The sequence below is a fragment of the Anthonomus grandis genome, chromosome 7, assembly GCF_022605725.1.
Source record: "Anthonomus grandis grandis chromosome 7, icAntGran1.3, whole genome shotgun sequence".
NCBI lineage: Eukaryota > Metazoa > Arthropoda > Insecta > Coleoptera > Curculionidae > Anthonomus > Anthonomus grandis.
The window spans coordinates 24,103,443-24,123,890 of NC_065552.1; the positions used below are offsets into that span (position 1 = coordinate 24,103,443).

At 36.4% G+C, this 20,448-nt stretch overlaps 2 protein-coding genes across 4 annotated transcripts in view; one reads left to right on the forward strand and one right to left on the reverse strand.

Annotated features, from left to right (window-relative positions):
* Positions 1-541: 541 nt before the first annotated feature.
* The window catches only part of LOC126738640 (RING finger protein 207-like), a 42,092-nt gene continuing 22,185 nt past the window's right edge, over positions 542-20,448 (reverse strand). For 2 of the 3 annotated variants that reach the window (XM_050444062.1, XM_050444061.1), the window contains exons 13-18: positions 9,514-9,730; positions 7,401-7,573; positions 7,002-7,237; positions 6,792-6,946; positions 5,980-6,131; positions 542-924 (exon numbers count right to left, since the gene is read on the reverse strand). In XM_050444062.1, the coding sequence (XP_050300019.1) occupies positions 851-924; positions 5,980-6,131; positions 6,792-6,946; positions 7,002-7,237; positions 7,401-7,573; positions 9,514-9,730 (1,007 nt within the window). In that variant the 3' untranslated portion in view covers positions 542-850. Of the gene's footprint in view, positions 939-5,979; positions 6,132-6,791; positions 6,947-7,001; positions 7,238-7,400; positions 7,574-9,513; positions 9,731-20,448 lie in introns of all 3 variants that reach the window. The other variant, XM_050444063.1, reaches the window with a different exon arrangement.
* LOC126738641 (dynein axonemal assembly factor 11) lies at positions 12,473-18,805 on the forward strand. Its single transcript, XM_050444064.1, has 6 exons — positions 12,473-12,604; positions 12,699-13,010; positions 13,068-13,233; positions 17,902-18,087; positions 18,144-18,391; positions 18,451-18,805. Exons 1-6 carry the CDS (start codon positions 12,553-12,555, stop codon positions 18,699-18,701), a joined length of 1,215 nt encoding a protein of 404 aa, XP_050300021.1. The 5' UTR covers positions 12,473-12,552; the 3' UTR covers positions 18,702-18,805.

Consider the following 20,448-nt stretch of genomic DNA (forward strand, 5'->3'; position numbering starts at 1 on the left):
ATAGTAGTAAATAAATATTTATAGAAGTCCTAAGTGATCGTGTTTAGTGTGTGCGTGTAAAATAAATCAGCTGACTATTTTTGTGCATCGAGTCTTTTAAACATCTTAACAAACGTTAAAAACGCTACAGTATATTGCCAACAAAAGGCATAAGTTTGGGATTAAGCTTTGCCTACAAGAATTTACCGTACATTGTGGCAAAGAAATTGGGTCGAAGGTAGTAGGGTACCAACAAATATGGTGAAGAAACTCGCATGACAAAGGACGAACACTTGATATTAACAATTACTATTTCTCAGTGAGACTTGCACATGAAGTCCTAGAAGGGAATTCGCAAGTATTATAATTCTAAAAATGTCATTTCCAAGAAACTGAAAGTCAGCGAACATATAAGTGAACAAAACAACTCAAGCATCGTTGTTGTACAGATGATTGGTACCAAATTCGACGGTAAAATGGTGATAATCCAGAAGTCAATGCGGTGATATTATCAGGTCAAAAAATGTAATCGAATATAATAAATAAAAAAGCTTTATACATATCCGATCAAGTAAAGAGCTATAATTTTTCGTTACGTAAAAAAAGAAAGTGGTACAGTTAAGTGAGAACGGGGACACACCCTTAGGTTTACATGGCACTTAACTTGTTAAAATTTCTTTTTTATGAAATCGCATAAGACAAATATAAATAAAATATAAGACAAAATTTAGTATTCTAGTAGATTTTAAATTAAATAAGCTTGTACGCAAATGTCGTTCTAAATAGGGTTCGTTTTTCGTCTTTTTTTCAAATAGGCAGCCAATGCTAAAAACCCGATATAATCCGATATTCGTTCTTCCGAAAGGCTCTGTTAATTGCTACCTTTCGGTTTTCGTCTCGTCTCTTGGACTGCAGCTACCAGGCTTCGAACCGCCTCTTCGTGCCCTAGAACGTATATTCTTTAGGTCAATTATAAAGGTCATGTTCTAAAACAAGTTTGATTTTAAGCCAATATGAACAGAAAAATTAATGCACAACTATGTAAGATTATTACATTAAAATATATAATATACAGGTTGGGGAATTGAAGATTACACATTGTCCAAAATAATGGCATCCTTGCTTCCTCTCCAGTCGCCTTTGGTCGTATACTAGGCATTTGCTGTTTTTGTATTTTACAGAATAACACTAATAATATAGACATAGACACACATTGTTGAATTTTAAAGCACTATTTTTTTTTTCTATTAACTTATTATGACCGAGTTTAATTTATTTAATATTATGGAGGCAAATCGGTAGTATGTGTTTTCAATTACATTTGAAAATAGACTCATTTCTTACAAAAAACAAATTTAAATGCGGTTTCTAATTTTAAGACATCCTGTGGCATTTATAACATTCCAAAATTATTTTAAAAGCCACACTAAAGACCTTTAAGACCAAGGATCTTTTATCGAAATGGTCCAGCAAGAACGACTGGAAAAAATGCTTTTCAGTGTCCTAGAAGTAGATTCAACACGATCAAGTAAAAGTATTGGAGATAAACTGGGTATGGATCACAAAACTGTTTTTGAAAAAAAAAAGGAAATACTCAAATATTTCAAAACTCAGAGGAGATATTTCCTGAAAACCAGTAGCAACGAATAGATTTTTTTGAAACCATTAGGAATAAGGAAATAAAAATATTTGTTTTTTATGAGACATCAATTTTCATATGAAAGTTCTTTTGCATTATATGGTAAACACAACCTTTTCGTTGTTTAATATTGATTTTGAAAAAATTAGCACAGAAGTTTTCAATTTCGTACTCAGTATCCTCAAATATTGAATGTTTTCATGTTCATTCAAATTCTCCCTAATTTAGACCTATCCTGCTCATAATGCGGTTATGGTAAAGGAATTTTCAAGAAATTTTTTTTTACCGTCTTGTTAATAAGACTGGTAATATCAAATGGCCTCCTAGATTTGTCCAGATTTGTCCCCACATGCAATTTTTTAGATAAACTTAACAAGAAGGTGGTTAAATCCTTTTTTTGAACCCAAACTTACTTTCAGTACGAGGCTAATGAAGTCATTTTCATGCCTTTCAGGAAATTAAAATGTTTGATGAGTTTTTATTTTTTTTAAGGTATTTGACATAATTTTCTGTACCTTTAGATTTAGACATTTAAAATGTTTATTTCATTTTATTCCAGGCATTAAAGTCATTGTTTAAATTTGACGACTTTTTGTATACCTTCTAGGTACTTCGGATTAGTTTTTATTTTATTCTCTGCTTTCGGAATAATCCATTTTATGAATCTTGTAGACGTCTCAAATTATAATTTTATTTTAGGCATTTTATGTAATAGTTTCTGATTTTGTTCTCGGATTGTAAAGTATATACCTTTTAATCATTCAGGCGTTTGAAGGTATTTTGTATGTATTCCAGAAAATTTTCAGTTTATTGCAGAAATTTTTCTTTAGGTCATCCAGACGTTTAAAATCTTATTTCAGACTTTCCCAAGCTTTTGGAGTCATTGTTTAAGTCTTCCATGCGTAGATCTTCCAAATATTTTAGATAATTATTTAATTTCAGGCATTTAAAATATTTTTTTATATCTTCCATTTATTTGAAATATTTATTTTATCATAAGCATTTGAATAAATATTCTTTAGCATTTAAAAGTCTTCCTTTAAGTCATTCAGGCATTTAAAGTTAATTTGTAATATTTTTCAAAAATGTATAATAATTTTCTGATTTTATTTGATGTGTCTGAACTTATTCTTTAAACATTTTTTGCATTTGAGGTCGCTTGGTATGTCTTCCAGGTACTTGGGATATTTTTGTATTTTATTCTTAGCTTTCCAAATATTTTTAAAGTCCATACAGTTGACTTAATTTCATATATCTTTCAGAGATTTGAAATATTTATTTTATTCCAGGCACTTGAAGTAATTTTTTATGTCTTTTTGGAAGAATCATGAAGGTATTGCGGGCATTTGAAATATTTTTTTGTTTTATTTCAGGGTTTAGAAGTAATTTCTGTATATCTTTCAGAGGTTTAAAATAATCGTTGAGTTTGTTGCAGGCTTTTTTAACGTTAACGTTTTTTTTAACGTTATAAATTCTAAACCTGTTCCAGATTTTTGCAATCATCCTTTAGTAAGCCTTCTACGCATGTGAGGGTATTCTGGACTTTTAAAATAATTTTTGATACGATTTCAATGTTTTGAAGTAATTCTTCCATCTTTGTCCAGGCATTTGAACGAGTCACACTTTTGAAGACAGTTCTTCCGTATATTTGACATCATATTTTATGTCTTAAATATTTATTTTTATTTATTCCAGCTCGGATATAACAAGCCAAAATTATCTGTGATTCCAGGCATTGAATGAAACAATTGTTGATTTTTTCCCACGATTTAAAAGTTTTTCCTTAAGTAATTTTGTATTTATTTCAGATATTTGAAATAATTTTTTCAGATTTTTTGACTCAACTTATGCCTTTTAACTACTTTAAGTACTGTTCTGGCTGAAGGGGCGTTCGACAACATCCCTTTCGCATTAATCTGCCAAGCACTCGAGAGCCGCGGCTCAGAACCCTGGTTAGCTGGATAGAGGCCATGCTCTCGAAACGTCATGTATCTGCCCAGCTCAACAACGAGATTGTCGAAATATTGGCGGCTAAAGGCTGCGCGCAGAGAGGAGTACTGTCCCCAACCTTGTGGTGCCTTGTAGTCGACAGCCTGATAAATCTTTTAAACAATGCTGGCCTATACACACAGGCCTACGCTGATGATCTGGTAATCCTTTGCTCAGGGAAAGACGCCGTCTCAATGCGGGGCCCTATGATGAGAGGCCTGCATATGGTGGACATATGGTGCCTCTCGGGAGGTCTCAGGATTAACCCCAAAAAAGCAGAGCTCCTACTATTCACGAGGAGACGTAATTTTGGCACGCCCCCTGTTATATCTCTAGGTGGCGTGCAGCTACATTACTCCAGGACAATTCGATTTCTGGGAATCAAGTTAGATCCCAAACTCTTCTGGTACGATCATGCAGATACCAGAATGAAGAAGGCCACCTGCGCGCTATGGGCCTGCAGGCGGGCTTTCGGCAATACCTGGGGTCTGTATACTCGCGCATTGTGAGACCTCTTTTTACATACGGGGCTATCGTTTGGTGGCCATGTACGGAGAAAGCGAAAATTCGAGTTCAACGTCTTGCATGTCTCAGCATAACGGGTTCCATGCGGACGGCGCCAACTAGAGCGCTTGAGACTCTGCTGAGCCTTCCGCCTCTGGACCTCGTTGCGCAATTCGAGGCAATGAGGACTGCGTACAGGCCGAAGACGTATCGGCGAACTACGTGCTGGCGAGACCGGTCACGCAAAAATTTGGTCACGGGCCATACAGGAATGTCCTCTCCTTCTGATGGGCAGTGACAGCATGGCTCCAGTGACTGTGGACTGCGAGGCATTCGTGACGCACATTGCAGACAGAGAGGAGTGGCAGCATTCCAACAGACCTGCATTGCTAAATAGGGGGACCATCTGGTACATAGATGGCTCCAGAATGAATAACAGAGCTGGATCAGGGCTTTGTGATGGGATCCTACACATACCAGTAGGGCATACTCGCTGTGGGAGCACCCCATTGTCTTCCAGGCCGAAGTATTCGCTGTATTAAAATGCGGACAGAAAATCCTAAGCTGCGGACACCGCAATACAGTCGTATCAATATGCTCGGACAGCAGAGCTGCCATTAAAGCTATCACGGCCGCAAAGGTAAGCTCAAAGCTTGTACTAGAGTACATAAAACTCCTGAAAAAACTGGTGCAGGTTGGCTGCAGGGTCCAGCTCGTTTGGATACCTGGCCACGCAGGCCATGCAGGTGATGAGGAAGCGGACTCTCTTGCCAGACTGGGAATGTGCCGATGGGGCCGGAACCCAGCTGGTATCGCCAAATGCGTTGCGGTCGCGTCAATGAAGGGTCTGCTGGACAAGTGGACCCACCAAAGATGAACTGAGTCCCCTGGTATGAGACAGGCCAAAGCACTCATAGGTGGGCCCTCTGCCTGTCTCACCAAAAATCTACTACGCCTAAAAAGACGCGAAATTCGGCTAGTGACAGGTCTTGCAACCGGTCACTGGCACTTAAGAAGCCATCTCCATAATATTTTATATCGATAGTGTCCGCAATACACTATGTAGTCGGGGAGTGCCCAGCACTCACGCGCGCCAGGTTCAAATACTTGGGTAACACTTTCAGTGTACCGAGCGACTTTAAGTCCTTCAGACCAGAGAGCCTTATCGGTTTATCTAAGGCCGTTGGGCTCTGGTAACCAACCCCCGGTGGGGTTACCAGAGCCAGGTGCATGACGGGTCCATCAGGAGACCTATATGCACAACTGCCTTGGCAGCCCACTGTTTCGACAATTCAATTCAAGTACTGATCTATGTTATATCAGACTTCGATAATTCATTCTTTACGTCGTCCAGTTATTTAGAGTTTGCCTTTATACTTTTCCAGGCATATGTGATTAATTTTTACATCATCCATGATCCATATATTGGCAATAATTTTTCATGTCGTTCTTTGAATGACATTAAAAGACAAATGCAGTCCAACTATAGGTCTTGCTCATTCTTAATTATTACAATTAATAAACGAATCCGTTTACTGATCCATGAATTACAACTGCTACAATAAAAAATGATGTGGATTAATCTAGGCAGCAAAGGCAATCGTTGCCCGCCCATCACATATCCTTCAAGAATCCCTCTTTTGCCTTCAGAAAGACGATGGCAATCCGAATTGTAAATCTACTTACTATAGCTGAATTCGTTCGGTTTTGAGCCGACGTATTTACATTTTAAATATTTGTATATCGTGATTTTTCAAGAAAAAAATCTTTTTCAAAAATTGTACAACCTTAAGTGGTGCACTTAGCAGTAAAGTGAGGTATGTATATGAAAAACTCAAGTATCTTAATCACTAATTAGTATTCTTTACCTTCAAAACTGTCAGTCTTTTTAAGTGTGGAAGTTTGCGGCGGTGCGCTCAATTTAGCTTGGCACACGTGATGTCTCTTATGTTTTGGTGGAAAGGTTTCCCAGCTACGCTGTTTTTGTGCCAAAGTTTGCTGACTCGCTCCTTTTTGTCTCCTGGAATTAAAAAAGTTTAAATTTCATATACCGGTCTGGCCAACAAAAGTCTTGTGCGCGCAAATCAATGTATTAACTGGCAATAACAAGTCTAAGTTACAAATTAAAAAGCGACCGATAGAGCAAATCTTACGTCTTCCTCTACTAACTAAATGAATCCAAATTAAGCATAAAAAGTGACGAGGCAGGAATCAGGAGTCAGATCAATCCCGAGTTGCGTCATGTGTGGCGAACATGCGGCTAACAAAAATTCAACATTTAGATCACACATTTAGCTATACGCCATTAACCTCACGGGATTCATTTGTTACTACATCTCAAATAGCCCATGAGCACTCTCATAACTGGGAAATCTCTCTCTTTCTCTCTCTCTCTGTCTTTCGTGTATCATGAGTTCCCTAAAGAAAATGGTTATGGTGTAAGCTACTATTCAAAACACTTTCTGTGTCCTTTTCTCTAGTAGATGGATCTAAATAAGGGGTTCTTTTTCAATTACTTACACCCACGCCGCACTGTTTATTGGGGTTAGAGAGACATAAGTAGGTTCAGTTAACCACTGGCTAGTGTAGAAAAGAACAAAAAACAAACGCACGTGTTAACACGCGACATTTAAGTCGTTTTAACTTAAGGCATTATCCTAACTTAAAGTACCACTTCTACCTGTTAATAACGACTACAAGAGTCTTATCTGGACCAACAGTTTCCGCAGTAGCGGCAGCATCGAGACTAGAGCGCCGAGATGAAGTAGATAGAGAATCGTTCGAATCGTGAAAAGAATAGAAAATGTTGTCTTCGCCATCGCTATATGGATAAACCTGGAAAAAGTAATGGTCGCTACAAGAAATATTCGCTAAATTCAATTAGTCTTACCTTCTTTTTGCTCGATTTGCTTTGCTGCTGAGATTTAGCAATCTTATTCTTACACTTTGGACTGCTCGGACTGGAACGACTAGTTTCTTTGATAGGCAGTTTTTGGGAAGTCGCATCGGAAATTCTCTGATACTCCGATTCCATTGATTTACACCTTTTTTCGGCCATTGCGTTAATCTTATCACAGCTTTTGCCGATTTTTTTGTAAAGGATTTTTTGCTTGGTTGAGAGTTTACCTAGTTACAGAAATATATGTTCAACAGGATTTACTTACCAAAATTTTAAAATTGTGGTATTGATAATTTCAAACAAAAAGTCAATCTAGAGATTACTTCTGATAGCAAGCTAAGATAGAAGAAGAACCTCAAGGGCGAATGTAAGGATAAATATAGAACTTACATGTGTTGGCTTGCTTTAATATCCCCTCTACTTCAGCCTTACTCAGTTTTCTATCTTCTTGCTTCAGTTTCTTATCCATTTCAGTATCTGATTTTGAAGAGGGTTGCGTACTTTGTCTTCTGCACATTATGTCGTGTAACTTTTCTCGAATCTGGGCTTCAAATCGTGAAACACTAAAAATAATTTAAAAATATTCCAACATATCACAGTAACATAGTCACTCATCAGAAACTGTCTGAAGCATTATCTTTTATTATTATCTTTTAAAAGAAAGAAATATGGGAAAAGGATCTGAAACTACATGCGTTATCTTTGAAGGAAGATTAGAAGAAAAGTTGGTGTGACCAAAGGAAGCAGATCTCGAAAAATCTCCAAAATTATCAAATCATATAATAACCTTTCTTTTTCAAACCTTATTGTAGGACAAAAGAATAGATCCCTATGATAAAACTAAATGAGCAACAAACTTGTTGGGATCACACTAGAATGATTTATATACCTGAACCTGGACTGGAAACTCCGAGCCAAACTATATCAACAAATTGCTATTTCATTAGTAATGGTTCAAATAAAAAACTAATTGATAACCATGTCAAAAACTAAGTAATCAAACCAAAGTAGATCTAATGGAAGTGTAGAGTTCACACTGACCAGGTCTGGTCATGGAGTAGGAAGAAATATTAGGATACACAACCTGTGCCACTGTCCAGCATTGGAAATAATCATTCCTTTCTTAAAAATATCCCATTACAAAATTAAGACACAAAATACACTTCTCCCAATCAACTGATTGAACTACTCAGAAAATGAAATATGACAGAGGAGATTTCAGTAGACGTGAGTTACGATAGATGCAATAAGTTGCAATCAGAGGTTGTCTAATAAGACTATTTATGATTTCAAAAAACTCAAAAGGTTAAACTCATAAGTTTACCTTACGCTAAGGCCTTCAGCTCTCATTGGCTAATGCTGCAGTAGTATGATGTAACAATACATAGTGATACAATAATATGAATTTAATTGACGATGAGCGATGCCTTCTGAATGAGCAATGCGAGCCGGAACCTTTTCAGTTCCACACACCGCATTTTTCTAGCCCTATTGTCTTAAAGCAACCTGATAAGTTTATAGGCCGTGCAGCCCACTCACCTTAAACCTATCCTATACGTATGATGAAACTTATCTGCAAAAGAAGGTACTACATAAAACATTCTGACAAGTGATACAGGGGACTTTTGACTGAATTTCAAATTATCACTGAACTATGATTGAACTCCTAAGAAGGTCGGATATGATGGTCGAAAATAAGAGGCTGTCTAATAAGCCTACTCAAGATCTATAAACGCATAAGGCTATACCTCAGGCTTCTGCCCAAGGTCTTCAGCTCTCATTGGATACGGACGGAAATTCGCTATACTACGCCCTCCACCTCTATTGTTTACTTAGTTTTAGATCGAACGATAGACGATTGTAAAGATATCTGTTTTAATCAATATTAATTCATGATTGGCGGTGCGGTTAATGACTAATAAGATCTAGAGGGTTTTCGTTACGTAACCATGTCGGGAAAACTCCTCTTCAAAGGAAGCACTACAGAAAAACGCACCGGTGAGTTACAGTGGGGGAAGAGGAACCTTTAAAACTGTCTTGTCTTAGTTACTATATACATGTTCAAATTAAGCTTAACAGGCAAACAACAAAGGTGTCTGTGGCAAAGATCTGCCTTGGCGTCTACTGTGGGATAAGGTGGCAGACCACAAACTGCTAATCGAATTTAACACTAAGTGATAATGGAGTGCATTCAGATAAGCCTTAAGGATCCCCGAAAAGAGTGCAACTATTGTCTTTAACAAAACAAAAAAAAAACAAATTCTAATCTCTCCAAATCTCTTTAGTATCTTAGTGTCATCCTTGATGCGAAGCTAACCTAGAATGCAAATACTGAACATGCCATCAACAAAAGTTAAATGGTGTATACTACCAACGAGAACCTACGAATTTAAAGTCCAGTGGCAAAAGTTGAACGTGCCAGAGCTGTCCAAGCTTTAGAATCTAGCCCTAAAAGAGTCTTTGCATGGCAATCATTTGCTTAACTTAATTCCTGAGCAATTACCTATCAACGTTCATCTGGGTCGAACTGGCACAAAACGCTTTCTTAGGAGTTTTAGGCACGGGAGTGGCGGACGTGGGCTTTTCGGATTGGCCGGCGGATTTGCTCCGTTCTCGTTCTTGTACACTCGGTCGCACCTTTTCGAGAAGTTGACCCAGTACGCGGCTGCGTGACCGCGGGATTTTGGATCCGGCACTTGGATCTGAGTATTGTAAAATTCCTGTAAAATAAGACGAATTAGTTATTGTTGAATATAGTCTTTAAAAAACCATATATGGATATATATGAATGTTAGTGGGTGTAAAAAAATGTAGTTAATATAAAAATAATATTAGGGTTGTCTATGACCATGAAGTGTGGTGATGAACAGTATTATACAAAAAAAAGTCTGAAGCAATAAAGTGACGCGTCAAATTTTGAAATTGTCTGGTCTAGTAACTAAACAGTATTCCCTAAGTAAACCATGTCAGGCAAGGAACACCTCCTGGTGGAACTGAGTGAGCCTAGGCGGACAGTAAGAAAACTCTTTAACAGAGTAAAAAGAACTGGGGAGTGGAATTAATATAGACAAAGCTTAACAAGATACAATATGATGCTATAAAAAAAGGCAAAAAGAGAAAGACGAAGGAAACTATGCAGGGACCTAATTGAGATACCAGCATATGCAAGACACCAAAAGGCAATAGTCAAGGGGCCGCAACATACTCTTGGTTTATGCATATATTTCAAAGGATACCCCCTATTATTCCAAACGGGCAAAAAGGAGAACTAGGAAATGGCAAAAAAGGTTGTAACCTACGAGAAAGTTAAATGGGCGATAGACATTAATTTCAAGACTCAAATAATTTAAAGCTCCAGGAATAAATCGTATTATACCTATCATACTACAGAAGGGCAAAGAACTGCTGCTACCCGCGTTATGCAAAATAATGCGGGCCAGTCTAGCCACGGCGCATATACCAGAGAGTTGGAGGGAAGCAAAGGTAGTATTCCTACCAAAAGTGGGACGTGACTCATACGCGAAACCCAAATCATTACGACTAATCTGCCTTACATTATTCGTCCTGAAAACAGAAAAAAGGCTCATATAAAGGTATATGATGGACTATTGCTACAACTACCGACTATCCCTCTACATCGACACCAACATGCCTATCAAACAGGTAAATCGTGTGGATCAGAGATCTACGAGATAACCCAGAGGGTCAAACAATCTTTGAACAACAAAGAAACCGCCCCAGGAGCTATTACCAAAAGTGTTACCCCGAGCATACACAACAATGGTAAGACCCATCATTACATATGACTGCTGCCCTAGAAAGGCTCCTCACAGGATAATGCCCAATTCGACAAGATACAGACTGCTAGAGGATGGATAACAGGGCAGGCAGCTCATGCTAAACCTGGGCCAGGAAGCAACAGACTTACAGGCTTAAGATAATAGGACTGTGTCCAACTGATGAGAGAAGGGGCACCAAGCAGCCGAACCTTCGCAGTCATTATAGGAGACCAGGCAGCAACAAATGCTTTAGGACAGTTTGAGTTATAGAACTAGGTCAAAGACTATTCAAAACTGCTGGAAGGATCTCGCGGACCTAGCCAAAGATCAAAACAGGCCAGAGATAATCCTATCACAGAATATGAAGAAGCATGGTGCTGCAAGAAGGGCAATCCAACTTGCAATGAAGGGGGCCAGTAACAGACTAGTACTAGACAGAATCAACATGATGTGTCAGCCATAAAACCTGGAAAACAGATATCAGACAATGGTTGAAACTAGAGCATAAAGACTACTGGAAACAACTGCCAAAGCTGGAACTCTCCAAACATACTAGGCCACTCCAACAAACATCTGCAAAAGTATCAGGGCTGCTCACAGAAAAGTGGAAACATGGAAGATGGAAGTAGAACACGGAAGTGGAAGAAACTACTCTTCACATTCAATGCTTCTGCGAAGCATTCAACCAGACCAAGGCGACAGCCCTGGATGAAACCAAATCCTTACAGAGAGGATAAGAACCACACCACCGAGCAAAATACTGGACTTCCTAGAAGCAACAGAACTGAACATGTAGGAGTAAATCTATGGAGGACAATACAACTGGAACAGAGCAAACCACAATACTGGGAACCAACTAGTACCCTCCAGCGAGGAAGTTTTAGTGGGCAACCGGTCGCGGAGTCCCACACTACCGGGGGTTCAAGAACTACCGGTGTTTATAAAGAATTTATTCGCCGACAGAAAAAAAAACTAAAGCACTTTTGTTCATACCGTATCTTTTCTCAACTCTTACGATATTGCATTTGGCTTACGATAGTCCACAGGATGTTTAAGTTATATATCAATATCAAAAATACCAAGAACACAGAGACCTATGTAGATCTAACCTTAGGGGCAGTAAATTTGTCAAAATAAAGAAATCTCCTTCTGATTCCATAGGATAACAGTATCGTAGTATTTTTCAGTATCGCAGTGTTATCCTGATAAAGTCAGTTAAACTGTCCAAGGCTGTGATGGCGTTCTATCTTGGATCATACAAACTATACCAAATAACAATCTGAAAAGATGGTCTACATAATCTGACTATCCAGGCCCGACAAATTTTTTTCTTGGGTACTGAAATACATATATGATGAACAGAAATTCATAGCCAAAAGTAAGGTTGCTTCAGCGGTTTTCCGATTTCCCACTTGAGCTTACTGCTTCCAGACAATTTAGTCATTATAGTCAAAACTAAAGCCAACTCTTAACTTTATTATCTAAATTTATACATTAATTCCACACTCGAGACGTCCGTTGACCAGGCAGATATAACCAATAATAAAGTTTAAGGCTTATTAGCAGAAGAATGCATAACTTTATAAAGATAATCATGGACTACAACAATATGTGCGTGGATTTATAGCAAAGATAATATTTGAACACACCCAAAACAAGGATTATTGATCAAACAATTTACGAATTTGACTGTCATAGTGACGTTTGATCAATTTCTTTAACGCAAATATTCCTATTAATCTATTAGTAAATGGTTAAATACAATGGTTTTTATAACAGAAGAATTAGTAAGGAAAAAAGCTGAACATAATGAAGGTAAGGGTGTTTTGTTTGTATTTTGTCCGATAAAAATAATACTACTGTCTAATATATAAACCATGAAATTGAGAAAATGTTAACTCTTATGTAGGTTTAATTGGTACTCTAGAAGAGCTTTCACTCCACCAAGAAGACGTTGAAAAAATCGAACACTTGAACAACTGGTGCAAGAACCTTCAAATACTTTATCTGCAAGCTAATCAAATTTCGAAAATCGAAAACCTCAATAAGCTGAAGCAACTGCAATACTTAAATTTAGCAATTAACAATGTAGAAAAAGTAGAGAACTTAGAGAGGTGCGAGTCTTTGGAAAAATTAGACTTAACGTTAAACTTTATCGGGGATTTAGAGAGTATTAAGTCTCTACAAGCAAATATCCATCTTAAAGATTTGTATCTTACAGGTAACAAAACCAACATTAAAGCGTAAGAAAACATCTTAATGTGTACTGGTTTTCAAGGAAATCCATGCTGCGATTACGAAGGTTATAGAGACTATGTTATTGCCCAACTTCCACAACTGGAAAGCTTGGACATAAAAAAAATCACAAGAAGCGAGAGGATTAAAGCCCGGCAAAATTTACCAGAGATTGAAAAGCGAATTAAGAACTATCAAGAAAAACACAGGTGAAACTCATGAAATTTGTATGAGAGTAGTGGTACAGAGTGGAAATGAAAGGTCTCAATTTTAAGAGTGATATTATTAAAATCCTGTATAACTTAAAAGAGAAGTATGTCCACTGTTCATTAATTTTATCATTTTTCCGGAGATATGACCTAAACTTGGCATTTTTAATTGGAACACTCACTATTTTTTCCCGGTACAAATTTTCTGTTTTTGTTTGTTGTCATTCTTGCAGATGTATCATGTCTTTGTGACTCTTAGTAGGGAGCCCAATGGATACAGGGCCTTACAAAAGAGCAAGGATATAACGAATCCCCTTGATAGATCCATCTTATTTCTATGTCCTTGAGAGACACGTTTTCCTCTTTGGTCTGAGCTTCAAATCAGTTTTCATTTTTTTATTGATTTTGTTATAAATAACTTTTTATAATCTCTCTCGAGGCCAGGGAAAGATTCTTATCATTTCTCGACTGGCTTTGTGTACGGTGTTTTTGACGCAGGTGTTCTGTTCAATCGTTATTAGATTATATTGCGCCAAGTGGGGCAGTATTGGGGATGGGGTTAGTCTTTGCTTTGGTTGGATTTTCTAGCCAGTAACTAGCTGGTTGTTTGCTTTGGTTAATGTGCCGTGTGTCGCCGTTAGGTTCTTTAACGACAAATTGAGGATTTCATTACCTTCGACCTGTTTCTAAGGGCTATTGTTACTTTTTCCTGGGTGATTTCCAATCATTCGATTCTTTTCATTTTTCAGTTCTGTCATATTCTGTTTGTATCCATTCTACTTTGTTATTATACACTGCGTCTCTCACATATATCTGTTTCCCGTAGTCTTTAACTTCTTCTTCGATTGGGGTTTTTCATGTTTTATGCATTCACGATATAAGAAACAAATTCATTTAAAATTCTGGTATTTTTTCCTTCTTTTATTTTTTTAACAAATCGATTAGTATTGTCACTTACGCGTTTTTTGAAATAACAAATTTCTATACAGGGTGCCTCAAGTAGAAACTATGGCGTGAACAGTCATTTTTTTTAATAGAACACTCTGTATATTATGAGGTTTTTACAATTCTATGGTATATTCTGTATACTTTTTGCATAGCAAACTATATGTCTAAAGTAAATGGTTTGTCAAAACAGACTAACTAATTTAATTAAAACATAAAAAGTTATTCTAGATTTATTGCAACTAATGTTTAATTTGTTGTCCATTTGATTCAATGCGTCCTTTGCAATGAAAATTTTAGTTACAGGGTGTCTTAAGTAGAAACTATGACGCCACCATACATTTTTTATGTGTTTGCTTAGAAAGTAAGTAGACCTTATTATTTTCGAACAGTTTACAATTTAAGAACCTACTTGATAACGGTTTGTCATGTATTTGTGAGTATAATCGTCATATTAGTTGTCATTTCAGGCATCATTTTTTAATAAAGTGCATTTATTTGAGAAAGAACGAATTGAAATATTCATGATAATTGGTTTTGGAGATCGGGTGCGTACACAACAAAAGCGCTACTTGGACTTTCGCCGTTCGACAATTTCTTGATGCAACTTTTGATTGAGTGGCCACCAAGGTAACCGGATATAACCCCATTAGATTTTTTTCTTATGGGCTATTTAAAGTCCTAAGTTTATGTGAATAGACCAAATAATGATTTAATGCATTGAGTTCGACGAGAAATTAGACTAATGGATCCGTGAGTGATTAAAAATGTGCAATTGGAAGTTATTTACCGACTTTAAAAATGCAATGAAGTAAATGGACAATAAATCGAACATCAGTTGCAATAAATATTGGATAATTTTTTTTTTATGTTGTATGTTTCATTAGTCTATTGCATAAAATTTGACAAGCCGCTGACTTCAGCTATATGGTATGCTACACAAAAAGTATTCAGAATATATCGTTAAATTGTAAAAGGTCATGAAATGTTCTTATTTTTTTAATGTTCCATTTAAAAAAAATAATGCTGACGCCATGGTTTCTACTTGAGATACCTTGTATAGAAAATTTACGTGAAAAAGTGACAATGCTAATCGATGTGTCCGAAAAATAAAAGAAGAAAAAAACACCTGAAATTTAATTGAATTTGTTCCTTTCATCGTGAATGCACTGTATATATATTTTTCCTCTCATTATATGCATGGTGTACATGTATATAATAATTTTGCTAATAATAAATTTAATACACCTAAAGATGCTTGACATCTAGGTGTTAGTATAACAACTTTTATAGGATATATGATATATCTAATAGGTATATGATTTGCTAATACAGTTGAATAAGTTGTAGATGTATTGTATAATAAGATTAATAAGAATAAACTTTTTTCTGAAAAAATATATATCATAGTGGGTCATAAAAGTATAAGATAATGAGAACCTTAGAAATATTTATTAAATTCAATAATTCTCCTAAAAAATTCATTGTATGTGGCAAACACCTCGAACCATCACGCAATTCGTCCAATTTACACAATTTTTGCATTTAAATGGAAACGCATTAAATTTCTTAGTTATGCATAACTAAGAAATTTCTAAAGAGACATCTATCCACATATTAAGCATTTTTTGTGTCTTTAATTTTAATTAAAATTTGAACTTTAAAAAATGTGTACTTTTTTAAATGCAAAAATATGATAACTCTTGCAATATCACATTTTTGCATTTCAATTAACTCTTTAGAAATTTCTTAGTCATGCGAAGCAAGGACACAATAATAATAAAGTTCTGTACTTTTATTAACGTTTCTTATACAGCTCTGTATATGTTAATATGTATTGTAACGATACGTAAATACCGAGAAACTAGCTGATTCTCCATCATTCCGAAATGACAAATGACACAACGTCTAGAAGGTTTGCGGGAGTCTTCCGAAAAAGCCGAGTATATAAGGAGCAGCATCGCCGATGGACCATTAGTTCAGCGAAGTAAAGTTCGGAATATTGGCCAAATTTAAATAGTTGTAAATAAAAACAGTAAAAATAAATATCTCGAGAAGTCATGTGTGATCGTGTTTTCATAGTAAAATTCTAAGTAAATTAGTGAAATAACTTGGAATATAGTATGAGAAAATACCAAAGCTGGTGGATTTAAAAGTTTGCTGAGCTGAAAAGAGAGCTAGAGGAAAGGGAGTGCGATACGACGGGAAATAAAGCGGCCTTGCAGAAGCGGCTTCGTAAAGCATTGTTCAAGCAAGACGATGACCTGATAACATTGTTTTTGCTGGTGCAAGTAATATCGGTCAAATGTTGCAAGGTCTAGAAGCGAAATTCCTTGAAAATTCCGCCAACTTGAAGGCTAAATTAATGAAAAAATTCTGCAAAGTTGAATTAAAACTCTGCAAAACTGGAAGAAGACCCTGCCGCACTTACCCATTTAAGATGTGAACCAGAAAAATGTGGAAAATAATGCTATTTTAAAAAACGAACTTAGAGAGAGGCTAAAATAGAAGGAAGAAAAAATTAAAAAAAAAGAAGGAACTAAAATAAATAAGTTATTTCATTAATGGAAGACAGGATACAAGAAGTTCAAAACAAAATTGAAATATTAGATGTCAACACTATCGAAGAGCGCTGCGCTGTAGACCTTCAGTAGTGGACAATAAAAATGAAGTTTATGGCAATACGGAATTTGTTGTGCTGATGCGTCTCAAACTGCCTTGATTTGATGGTACTAGATCCTGAAATATTTATCATCGTCAGTTTGAAGCGGCTACAAAAGCAAATGTTTGGTCATCCAAGGAGAAGGCCACTGTCCTTACATTGGTCTTGAGAGGAGATGCTGCCGGCATCTTGCAAAGAAAGTGCCCCAAAAAACAGGAAGTGTACGACCACGTAGTGAAGCATTTGGAAATGCGTTATGGCCAGTCACGCCTAGAACATCCGTAGTCAAAAAATGGATTCCAACGGTCATGGGAGTCCTTGCAGGAATTGGGAGCCGATATAGTGCGTTTAGTTCGAGAGGCATATCCAGATTTCTCTAAAATAATCATGGAACGTTTGGTACTCCAAGCATTTCTGAATGGACTCCGCGATGAAGAAATGAGGCAGTAATTACTACTAGCACATTCACCTAAGCTAGTAGATGAACTGACACTACTCCTGGAATTCGAAGAGGCCAGGAACACGAACAAGAGTCAGCCTCGTGTTTGGCAAGTGATTCCAGAAAAGGTCGACTTTGAGGAATTGAGTCAAGCGCATGATAACGGAGTCAATCGGAGGACGTAGCCACCAAAACCAGAAGTTGGAGTGTTGGAAATGAAGATGGCGCCAGATTTCTTTTAATGTCAAGTCATATTGGGTACAATGGAACTCTCTAATTTTGGAAGATGGATTGAACTCTTGCAGCGACAAAAGGGAGATAAGCCAAATCGTTGTGCCTAAATTTAGAAGTAAGGTACTGGTACAGGAAATGCGTTGTATGTGCGGTAAGTAATGAGTCTCAGAGAAAGCAGAAGGCTTCTATTTTCATAGTATAACTATGTAAATAAATTATTTTGAGTATTTTTTATTGTTTTAATTCACGCCTAACACATAGAAAAAAGCCCTACAACATTAATAAAGCTAAAATACAAAATGCTACTTACAAAAGAATTTACGCATTTTATTTCGTGAAGAACGAACTATTTTTTATTATAATATATGTTTCTTTAATCAATTAATAGGCGATTCAGGGAAGAGCAGAAAGTGCGGCACCTCCTAAAAAACAGTTCTAAACTAACCGACGAGGAATTCTGGCAAGCAGTTGCTGAAAACAGTCCAGAAACAAGAATGGAAATTTCCAAGAGGCAAAAGAAAACCAATCGGAACGTCGATATTGATTGCGAACAGAAAATAAAGAAAACTGCAAGGTACATGTTTATTACTCTTTGAATTAATTATTAATTAATTCGTCATGTCTTTCTAGGCTATTTGATAAAACGGGGCGACCACTTAATGTGAACCAAGCTAAACTGAAATTCACTTTCTCAGATGATGATCCAGAGATGTTTGTTTTAGATGTCGCTTTGTATAAATATTTAGATACCGCTTTGGTCGATATCGATTTGCAGCCTATTTATGTGAAACTTACCGTCAAAGGGAAAGTATTTCAGATAGTTTTTCCGGAAGAAGTCCTTGTGGAGAAAGCTGCTGCATTAAGATCTCAAACGACAGGTCAGAGAGATAATGAATATATGATTAAGAAATTTGCAAAATTCAAAATATTTTTTTAGGCCATTTGGTTTTAAAGCTACCAAGAGTAAACTATAAAGGTCTACTAACTAAGCCTATAAAACTTAAAGAATCAAAAAGTCTTGACAAAGAGAAACAACCACGTAATGCCAACGAGAAAACCACTGAATTTTTAGAAGTTACTGGTCCTGACAAAGATATGGATTTTAGTAAAATAGTAGAAAACAATGAAAAAGTTAGAAAGTTAGGATTTGAGGACAATCCGGAAGTTCCTATGTTAGAGTATGGGTGATTATTTGCGAATATTCGAATCTTTGCTTAATACCATATTACTTTTTCAGTGAATGTTTTAGAAATTACTTAATTAAATAAAGGCATGATTTAATATGTATGAAAGTTGTTATCATCTATCTCCAGGCAGTCTTTTTGTCGAGCATAATCGAGATACTAGTTTCAGGATCTACCGACAGTTTCGTAGATCCTGATCTGCGAGTTGCTTCCTTGTTACCAGCATTACCTGCAAGCTGGATCCTATAGCCCTCTACCAGTTCCTCTATATACACTTTAGTATAAGCTTAGAACTCACCTTCTTGACTCCAAGGCTCCATTTCCTGGGGACATGCGGGAAAAGGGGTTTTAGAGCTTTTAAAATACTCGTTTTTTTCGGACATCCTCGCACTTTTAGCTTTATTTTTTTGTATCTATTTTACATAAAGGGTTTAGACATGCTTGTAATTACTTGAAAAATTTAGTGAAATATTTCTAAACTCTTTATAGTGCATTTCAAGATAGACAACTCTAATTGTAATTTAATTCTCTAAACTGTAATTTAATTATAGCCAGGTCCTTGAATATATCATTGCCCGTTTTAACAATGTCTCTGCTATACCGGCTAGGATTTATATATTTCGCCATAAAACTCGGCACCCATAGAATTTGAATAAATCTTGTTGCCGCCAAACTGTGAACTATTTAAGGTGCCGACTCGTATAGCGGAATGTTTTGCCGGTGGCGAAAAGCGGAGTGAAATGTTGACATTAATAATGTAGATCTTATATAGGCTGTATATGCGTAAAGTCTACTGTCAAAAATTCTAACAGCTTATAGCGACATTTATATTAAAATGTTGCTCTCAAAAAGTTAAAAGAAAAAAAATTCTTATATTTTTATTATTTCAGCTTTATGGTCATTTAAACATATAAAAAAAAAATGATATTCAACTATTTATAATTTGGAAAATAACCATTAGACCAAATGGGACATGTGATACTTAAAATTTACCTGAGAATTCCGTTATATGATTCGGCATAGCACCCGGGTCATTGTTTGGCGGCCTCGATATCTATGTAAGTCTACGAATCAGAATAAAGACGAGTGCAGATCATATAGTGGAGTGTCTAAATGTTGCTGGATCACAATAGAAAATTAGACAATTCTTTCTCATTCCTCGCCACTATCCCGCAGCAGTTCTTTGAAAGGATAGCTAGCGGAACCGTAATATCTTTAATCGCGAGTTCGCTGTCCGAGCAGATTTATACTTTTTTGTCCTTACTAAAGAAGCCTGCACCAATTGATTAACAGGAAATAAATTTTAGCGCGGCAAGTCTCACTGGCCTGTAATTAAATAAGAACACGTAAGCTGCACGCACTTCTTATCTACTAGGTCAGTGTTACTCAAACTTTTTTCGTAATGGAACCCTTCCGTTATAACTAAATTTTTACCCTAAACTCTAAACTAGAAGCAAAAGCAGTTATATGTGAATTGTTTATTAATAATCATACAAAAAAAGATAGATACAGTAAGTAGTGAGTTAGTAAGTAAATGATAACACTAAGTTCATTTAATGCGAGGCATGTAATTGTTTTTTATTCCTCATTAACTGGGTAATGTCAGGCTTGATAAAAGAAAGTTGAATTCTCATGTCTGGTTCAACATCCAGTCTATTGCGGTATTTTGTTTTTGTAGCTGTATATGCTGAAAATCCCGTTTCACACAAATACGTTGATGGGAACGGCAGAAGAACATTCAAATCTTCTGT